The sequence below is a fragment of the Apium graveolens genome, chromosome 11, assembly GCF_009905375.1.
Source record: "Apium graveolens cultivar Ventura chromosome 11, ASM990537v1, whole genome shotgun sequence".
NCBI lineage: Eukaryota > Viridiplantae > Streptophyta > Magnoliopsida > Apiales > Apiaceae > Apium > Apium graveolens.
The window spans coordinates 135,724,453-135,734,204 of NC_133657.1; the positions used below are offsets into that span (position 1 = coordinate 135,724,453).

The 9,752-nt window shown below is 36.5% G+C and overlaps 2 protein-coding genes across 2 annotated transcripts; one reads left to right on the forward strand and one right to left on the reverse strand.

The window, feature by feature from the left end:
* Nucleotides 1–1,527: 1,527 nt before the first annotated feature.
* Nucleotides 1,528–4,778, forward strand: LOC141696724 (rho GTPase-activating protein 2-like). The gene is made up of 4 exons (XM_074500847.1): nucleotides 1,528–2,047; nucleotides 3,200–3,320; nucleotides 3,410–3,760; nucleotides 3,859–4,778. The coding sequence occupies exons 1-4, from the start codon at nucleotides 1,710–1,712 to the stop codon at nucleotides 4,213–4,215; spliced, it is 1,167 nt and encodes a 388-aa protein (XP_074356948.1). The 5' UTR covers nucleotides 1,528–1,709; the 3' UTR covers nucleotides 4,216–4,778.
* A 2,199-nt stretch (nucleotides 4,779–6,977) lies between these two features.
* On the reverse strand, nucleotides 6,978–9,502 carry LOC141695911 (uncharacterized). The gene is made up of 3 exons (XM_074500116.1): nucleotides 8,659–9,502; nucleotides 8,470–8,610; nucleotides 6,978–7,651 (listed from the first exon to the last, which is right to left on the reverse strand). The coding sequence occupies exons 1-3, from the start codon at nucleotides 9,500–9,502 to the stop codon at nucleotides 6,978–6,980; spliced, it is 1,659 nt and encodes a 552-aa protein (XP_074356217.1).
* Nucleotides 9,503–9,752: the final 250 nt, after the last annotated feature.

Consider the following 9,752-nt stretch of genomic DNA (forward strand, 5'->3'; position numbering starts at 1 on the left):
ATGCACCTATCAACTGCAGAATCATGTACATTTACCACAACTTTCTTTTCCTTAAACATTTGTCTAGTGACTAGTACCACTCTTAGGAAGTTTATATTTTTGTTTGCAGCTTTCTTGTAAGTGTAATGATTGAAATTAAGTGAGACTCTTAGGCCTTCTAGGAAGTCACCAAACTCATTGTCAAGACAAGGGCCTTCGACTACTATTCTGAGTCTTTCATTTATTCCAACATCCTCACTTTGACTAGATTTTAGCTTGGGCTCCATCATCTCCCCCTTAGGCTTGGTAACGGGCAAGTTGATGTTTTGAGGAATCTGAGTCTTTACTATTTGAGGAGTTTCCTGAAGAGGGACTTTCAGTGCACCCATGAGCTCCCAAAGGAACACATTTCTACATTTGAAAATATTTTTGGGAGTCTATCAAGGATTTGATGTCATGATGTTGGCTTTGGACAAGAGCTGTTAACTGAGATACTTGAGATGTCATGGATGCATTGGAGGCTTGAATCTCATTAATTTGAGTTTGCAGAGATTGAATTTGAGTACATGAAGAAGTAGATGAAGAAGGCATGGAACTTGTTGATACTCCACCAAAAGATTCTTGGACCACCCTTCTAACCTCTTCCATCATCAAGGCAGATGGTTCATACCTGATCTTGTGAAGTTGATCCAGTTTAATCTATAGTGTTAACCTAATCTGTTCTTATATACTGCATGGTTACACAATCAATCTAGTTCATATGATATACATAAATAAGGAATCATAATACATATCCAACTATTGATTGTTACAAATAAGTAAAGTCCTACACTGACATATCTTCTGCAAATCAAGTCTTCTAAATAGAATCAATCACTTCCTGGAATCCAGCTTTGACAGATGCTAATAAACAATACTGATAATAATCTTTAATATGTCAAATACTGATAAACTCGATAAATTCTGATATCTTCCAGTAGTAAACTTTGATGACAAACTCTAAGAATTTTAAACACTGATATCATCAATTATATCTAACATGTTAGCGTAATGATAATAAGAAAAGAGATGGGAAAAAATAAAATTAAATTAGTAAAAGTAATTTGTGGAAGATGATAGTATTTGCGCGCGCCCACACATACACATACATATATATATATATACATATACATATATATATCATGGTTTATTAAGTTGGTGTATATTTGTTCTAGTATTAACGCAAACTATATTAGTCTAGTTATTTGATGTCTGATTTATTATTTATATATTATTTTAAAATTAAATGATAAACATTTTTAAAATAAAATAATATAAACTAAGATAAAAGAAGATAAATGAGAAATGAGCATGAAAAAAGAAGAGGCTGTAATTAAAGAAAAAGAAAAGAGAATGAAATTATATTAGAAATGAGCTGATTTGGATCTGTATAGATGAGAATGGAAAGGTAATTAAATTATAAAAAGTATTTAGCAGAAGATGAATAAATTTGAAGCAAGAAAAACAGGTGAGGGTAAACAGTAATTTAGTAGTTGGAAAATTTGAAATTGGTGGCGCTTGAAAGTACAAAACAGTCCCACTTCACTTAACTTGAATGCAACTCAAATAGGTAACTATCCTCTTGTAATAAAACAGCACATACCTAGATTCAAATCACAATCACTCCCCCCACTCACAAAGTTCTATACTCGGGAGAGAGAGAGAGAGGGGGGCGAGAGAGAGAGAGAGAGATGAGTGGAATGGTGTTGAAAAGGAAGCTAAGTTTTTGTGGTGGTGGGAAAGAATTAACAACAACCAATAGTAGTGAAGAAGATGAAGAAAGTCAAGAAGTGTCACTTGTTACATTACTTGTTTCAGCTATAAGAAAGTCAATGGTGTCTTGTAGATTTGAAAGTGGAGATAAAAAAGATCAAGGGCTCATCTCTGCTTCAGCTTTTCATGATATGGAAATTGGATGGCCCACAAATGTGCAGCATTTAACCCATGTTACATTTGATAGATTTAATGGGTTTTTAGGTCTTCCTGCTGAGTTTCAAGTTGAAGTTCCTACTGAAGTCCCCAGTGCCAGGTTCATTTTCTTTTTCTTCATTATCATTTTTATTTTTTGTGCTTATCATAATGTGGTGTTTTTAAATTGCTCAAATCTTGTCTGGGTTACATTTAATTTTTGGTCTGGAGCAATACAAATGTTGAAGAAATTGTTTGTTTGTTTCCGTAAAGTTTGGATCTGACAGAGTTATGTAGCATAACTTTGACAAAAATTTCTTACTTTACCACCAAATTTATATATAATGAACACACTTCTACATAGCATTGTGATCTAGTACTTATCATGTTCAAATTGAGGATATAATTTCAGTTTGCAGTGTACTAGTATTGTAATTTATGCATTTGACCTTCACAAAAAATAACAATTGTACACAGAAAATTTCTAACTTTTTTTTTCTGGAATAGGGTTATGGTTGATTAGGAAATTTTTTGATTGAGAAAAGGGTGAGGTTATATACTGCATCGGATTTTCACAAACTAATGTGGCTAGGATAGCAGGGCTTCTGTTTTTAATTTTTGATATGTTAAAGTAACAAAAATTTGAAAAGATGGCAAGTGAGACGTAATGATTAATTCGCCTCAGCAATGAGGACACGGCTATTTTAGGACTTGCGCATACATGGGGGAATTTATAATTCTGATAAAGCCTGTGTCCGTGAGTGTAAAAACAGTACAGACCAAAATTGATGTTTCCTAAAGTTCTACCTTTGCAAACGATCTTATTCACTCCGGCACAACTAAGCAAATAGATTTCGGAGAGGAGAAGAGTTTGATATAGTTGAGCTGTTTGTATCAATATGGCCAGCACATGTGTAAAAGCCTAATTATGTATTACTTAGGTCAAACAAAGTGTTCTTGCATCTTCAACAATTGTAACATATTAACTGTGTACGTGTTATTGCTGCATTTAGAATATATGTTTGCATAAACTGCAAGACTATATAAAGGTCTTTTCATCCAAATGACAAAAGGTCATCTGAGGACATTTCCTAGCTTATGCCCTATTCTACGTAAAAGACTTGTTATGTGCTAAGTTTATCATTTACAGTACCTTGTCATGTAGATTCTCATGTACTAAAACTGATTGTTTCTTGTAAAAAAGGCCTGAAGATGTAATTAAGATCTATGTCTGTAATCTGTGGTGCACTCACTTCCAGCTTTTGTTGTGTAGCGTTAGCGTGTTTGGAGTTTCAGCAGAATCAATGCAATGCGCCTATGATTCAAGAGGCAATAGTGTGCCAACAATTCTCTTGCTAATGCAGGAGAGGTTATACACACAGAAAGGTTTAAAGGTAAGATTTTTAAACTAAGATGATTATATTCTTAGCCTGCAATATTTTGCAAGACTTCCTCTAAGTGATTTCTCTATAATGAACTTTAGGCAGAAGGAATTTTCCGCATAAACCCTGAAAACAGCAAAGAGGAACATGTCAGAGATCAGCTGAACAAAGGAATTGTTCCGAAAGACATTGACGTCCAATGCTTGGCAGGTCTAATTAAGGCGTGGTTCCGCGAACTTCCTTTTGGAGTACTAGATGGACTATTTCCAGAAGAGGTGTTACAATGCAATACTGAAGAGGAATCTGTTGAGCTTGTGAAACAGCTAAAACCAACCGAAACAGCATTACTCAACTGGGCGATTGATCTTATGGCTGATGTTGTCGAGCATGAGGATTCCAACAAAATGAATGCTAGGAACATTGCTATGGTTTTTGCCCCAAATATGACACAGGTATTCTTAAACTTGAACATGGATTCTGAAATGTGCATGAGTTCTTTTTGTTGATAAATTATTAAATTAAAATTCTTACCAATGACTTCTTGGTTCAGATGTCTGATCCATTGACAGCTCTGATGCATGCTGTTCAAGTCATGAATTTGCTCAAGACCCTAATAATTAAAACACTAAGAGAGCGAGAAGAAACTACAATTGAAGGATATTCCCCCCTGTCAAATTGTTCCTCTGCTAGGCACACTGACGAGGAGTCTGACAGTCAATGTGAGATAAATACCAGCTGTGAGCTGAGAGGAGCGCAATCAGAAAGTAATGTTGAAGCACATTATAATGGTAACAGTGAAAGCGAAAGTGAAGTTGGGTCATTTGGTGAGATAGAAGAAAACTTCTTGAAGCAATTGGATGAGAATGAAAACACAAACAGTTTCAGGGAATTGAAGGGACACGAGTAGCAAATCCTAAAATCGGATCTACCCTCAATGCAGCATCAGTTTTCCAGTATTTGGTAGAAGGATTATTACGGGTTCTGTCCTGATCACTAGCAATGGAGAAGACATGGGCCTGGGTTCAGGTGAGAAGAATTTCAAATTTGGAACAGAAAATTTATTAGTGATATGCACATGGTGGACAAGTCAGTGGATTCAGGACATCACATGCATCTTGGTGTTAAGTGGAAGCCTAAAACTAAAACTATGAACACAGTACTTTTTGTTCTGTAAATTGTTTTTTATTGTCATCCAATTAGTCAAGCCAGTTATCAGTCTGCAGTTCTTAATTGTGCCTTCTGTCCAGCCCAAATGCGAAGTTCAAGGCTATATTGCAGTTGCAACTAACAGACAGTTCATGCTAACACATTAAAAGGTGATAAACGTAACACGCAAATGTTGAAATTTTATGAAGTGATCCTTTATAATTTGAAATGCTTATATTCAAAAAGCATGAATGTGAGTGCCATTATATTTTCCAGTTTCATTTGGCTGTCCATGTTTTGTAACAGGAAAATAAGACAGCAATATATCAAACTGAATATGACCTGCTTGTGGTTTGGTATTAAAGTCTAACTTTATGGTTGGATATTTTCAAAATCCATATTTCATTTTACCATGCTAGGAAAAAATGCCTGAAATTGCGTAAACTTGGACTTTTGGGGAAGATTATGTGACAGAGAATGCTGATGAATGCGTACATTTTTAAGAAACTGCTGATTTGGTCGTCCAAACCTACCCTAACAAGAAAAGATTCAATCATATGCTAAAATTATTCTTTGGTGTCAATATATTGGAATGATAGTACCAAATTTTAACATTAGCATCAAATTCCCAAGTGGAAAACTAGTCCCTTGTGCGGTGTGCCCTGTACTTAGGATGGCAAAATAATGACTTATACAGTATTTAACGAAACAGATGCATAGAAGGCTTTGCAGATAAAAATACGAGCAAGAAAGACTTTTGTAATAGTAATATTCAACCTGAGAGCAATGTTCTGTGCATACAACCTTATTTATGATAAGCAAATGATTAGGTAGCTGACAAAATAAGAGAATGCCAGCACACCCACACACCTTATCCTAAAAATGACAAAATAGCAAAACAGAAAGTAGTTACTCTAAATAGTAAATACTACATAGGAGTAAAATTCCAATCTTGACATATTGTTGCTCTCTGCTTTATCACCCCCCTTCAAGCTGGTGATGCAGTAGAGGTGGATCCCAGCTTACTGCAGTGTTGATGATGAAGTTTGACAAGCAAGTTTTTAGTAAGAACATCTGATACTTGAGTATTAGAGGGATGTAGAAAGTGATGATGTTCCCAAATTGGACCTGTTTTCTAACAAAGTGGCAGTCCAGTTTTACATATTTTGTTCGCTCATGTAGAACTGGATTAGCAACAATGGCTAATGCAGCCTTGTTGTCACACCTGAGCAGCGTGAGAGGCAAATTTTTGAGACCTAAGTCTTTGAGCAAAGTAGAGAGCCAGGTAATCTCACATGTGGTAAGGGCCATAGCCCTGTACTCAGCTTCGGCTGAAGACCGAGACACCACAGCTTGCTTCTTTGACTGCCACGATATAGGGCAATCACCCAGAAAGATACAATATCCAGTTGTTGATCTCCGTATCATAGGGCATGAGGCTCAATCGTTGTCATATTAAGCAGTCAATTGTGCCGCAGAAGATGAAGCAAGTAAAATTCCTTGTGAAGAAGTCCCAAGCAGATATCTTAACAATCGTTTGACAGCTTGAAAATGAATGGAGGTTAGCTGTTGCATGAACTGGGACAAGAGTTGCACAGTGTAAGCAATGTCCGGTCTGGAGATGGTCAAGTAGATCAACTTGCCAATCAGCCTCTGATAAACGACAGGATCAGACAATAGTTCACCCTCACCTGAAGTCAATTTCACATATGGATCCATAGGCAGAAGAACAGGCTTAGCTGTAGACAAACCATACTCGTGCAAGATGTCACAAGTATACTTCTTTCGACACATGAATATGCCAGCAACATTTCTATGTATTTCCAAACAAAGAAAGTAAGTCAAAGGGCCCAGATCTTTCATGTGAAAGGTTTGGGACAACCGAGTATTCAATTTATTTATAGAGGTAGAGCAGTTGTCAGCAATTAGCAAATTATCCACATAAGCAAGGACCAGAGTAATAACAGTTGAGGTGTGATGAATAAACAGACTATAGTCAGTCTTAGACTGAATATATTGCACACGAAGTAGAGCAGAAGATAATTTAGCAAACCAATTTCGAGGGGCTTGTTTCAAGCCATACAGAGATTATTTAAGTTTGCAAACTAGAATGGTAGAGGAATTGCTTACAGAAGTGACTATGATTCTGCAACCCAGGTGTGTATAACCTGGTGGCATTTTCATGTAGACATCTTCAGATAGATCACCGTGCAAAAAAGCATTTAAAACATCCATTTGGCACGTGAACCAATTCTCCATAGCAGCTATAGCCAAAAGGGTTCGAACAGTTATTAATTTAGCCACTGGAGTAAAAGTTTTTGCAAAATCAATACCATACTTTTGATGACAACCTAGAATCACCAAACGAGCTTTGTGTTTGTCAATTGAATCATCAGACATGAACTTTGTCTTGTAAATCTATTTACAGCCGATGGCATGACAATCTGCTGGAAGCTTAGTAACTTCCCAAGTATTGTTTAACTCAAGAGCATCAAGCTCTTGATTCATAACATTAATCCATTCTTACTTTTGAACAACAGTTTTGAAGGAGATAGGGTCAGATGTAGATGTGAGAGTAGATAGAAAATAGTGAAAAAGAGAGGAGATATCAGTATTTTCCAGGGTGGAAATTGGAGAAGCATTGTTGGTAGTGACAAAGTCTTTCATCCATACTGGTGGAAGATGAGCTCGAGATGATTTTCTAGGTGGTAATGGTTGAATTTCAGCAGACACAGAGGAGTGTGGAGTAGATGTTGAAGGGTCAGGAGAGTGTATAGAAAATGTGGGGCTTGACTCAGTAGAGTCAGAATTGAGTTCAGACATTGGGTTTGAAAAATCAAATTTCTCATATGAGGAGAGATCAGGTCGGTAGGATGGTGGTATAGGTGTCATAAAGTTGGTTTTATCAGATGTATGGAAATGAAAAATCTCCTCATTAAACTGGACATCTCTGGATATAAAATATTCATTGATAAGTAAATTATACAGTTTGTACCCCTTCTTAAAAGGAGGATACCCCAGAAAAAGACAAGGAACACCCCTGTGTTCAAATTTATCTGCAGTAGTAACAGGATTAGTGGCAAAAGCCAAACATCCAAATATTATGAGAATCTGATACTCAGGTTGATGTTTCAAACGAATCTCATGTGGAGATTTATATTTCAGAAGGGGAGTAGAAAGTCTATTAATCAAATAGACTACAATCAAGACACAGTAACCCAATAAATTGATAGGTAAACCAGCTTGAAATCTTAAAGCTCTTGCTAATTCCAAAATGTGCCTATGCTTTCTTTCAGCTCTTGCATTCTACAGAGGTCTATTAACATATGATGTTTGATGGACAATACCATGATCAGAAAAAATTGTTTACAAGCAGCGCTAGTGAACTCCAGGGCATTGTCTGACCTGATTACTTTAATTGCACTATCAAAATGATTCTGAACATATTTTAGAAATGACTACAGTGTAACAAGAGCATCAGATTTGTGAGACAACAAATAGACCCAACAGTGCCTTGAGTGATCATCTACTAAGGTCAGAAAAAATATATATTTAGACAAATATGGGACTTTAGAGGTTCCTCAGATATCCATGTGAACTAAATCAAAATTTACAGAGGCATGAAAAGGACTCAAGGGAAAAGGAGAATTGATGTGTTTGGCCATAGGACATGTCAGACAAATCTGAGTGTCATTTTTAATAAATGATTTGATATAGGGAATATGTAAAAGATTGGCAACAGCTGTGTGGCCCAATCTATGATGCCACAAAAAGGTGAGAGACTGAGTTTTGAGACTAGTATTAGCATTGGCTAAAGTATAAGAAGATGGTGACAGGTAGTACAGTCCATTGTGAGCATGCCCTACGCCTATCAGTTTGTGTGTGGTTGCATCAGAAATCAAACATTGTGTGGGAGTAAACTGTACACTACAGTTATTATCTTTAATCAACTTTTGCACAGAAATCAAGTTATGTCGAAAAGTAGGAACACACAACATATTTTTTAAAAATAGACCAGGGATAACATTAGCACTACCAGAATGTGTTATTAACACAGAGTCTCTAGTAGGTAACTTTATCTGATGAGTCTTAGCCACATGTACAATATCATGCAGTGAATTCAAACAAGCAGTCATATGATCGGATGCCCCAGAATCTATAATTCAATCATTTTTAATAGAAGAAGTATTAGAGGATATCATACCAGAAAATTGCATATCCAACTCATCATCAGTATCTGACTCCTTTATGACTTGTTGTTGCAGTTGTGGCATGAGGAGGGCAAGTTGTTCTAGTTGCCGCTGAGTGAACAAAACTCCACTAGATGATGAAGCATCATCCACCACTTGAGCAGCAACTACCATTCTTGAAGTGACAGGCTTAGATTGAGAAAAAGATGCACTCCTAGGCTTTGCAGAAGCATTTGCATTGTGTTTGGAATGCCATTTGGGAAATCCCACCACCATCCAACATCTTTCAGTTGTATGACCCTTTCCTTTACAAACAATACATGTAGGTATCTGATATTGAGTTTTGATGTTCACAGCCATAATCTCCAAGAGAGGTTTAAAAGGGTTTAACACTGCCCTCTGTGCTTCTTCTTGTTCAAATACTGCACAAGCAGCTTCTACTGAAGGAAGATGATCCAACATCAGCATTTGACTTCTTTGAACATTAAACTGATCACTCAAACCATTGAGAAACTGAAACAATCTTCCCTCTTCTCTTTGAGCATTGATAGTGTCAAGTAACTTGACAACATCTGGTTGGGGAGCAGCTACAGTGGGCAAAACATTGAGAGCATCCAATTCTTCCCAAATAGTTTTAAGAGAAGTGTAATACTCTGTAACTGATAAGGAGTTTTGCTTTGTTTCATAAACCTCTTTGTTCAGTTTGTACTTTCTACTACCATTAGTTAGAGCAAATCGTTTTTCTAAATTTAACCAAATAGCTCTAACTAAAGTCATGTACATAATTGACCTTTTGATAGTAGGAGAAACATTACTAGTAATCCAAGCAATAATCATATTATTACAGGTTTCCCACATTTCAGTTTTAAGAGGGTCATCAGTAGGAATAGGAATAGTACATGTCAAGAATCCCTGTTTTTTTTGGAAGACAAGTTAATCTCCATGGACCTCTTCCAAGCCCTGTAATCTGAAGAACCTTGTAGCTTATCCACAGTAATCGAACTTGCGTTGTCTGATGGGTGTAGAAACAGAGGGTTCATCATGTCTTGATATGTGATTCGATTTGCAGCCATGAGAGGAGTTCTCAGAAAGAAGACAACAAACCAGA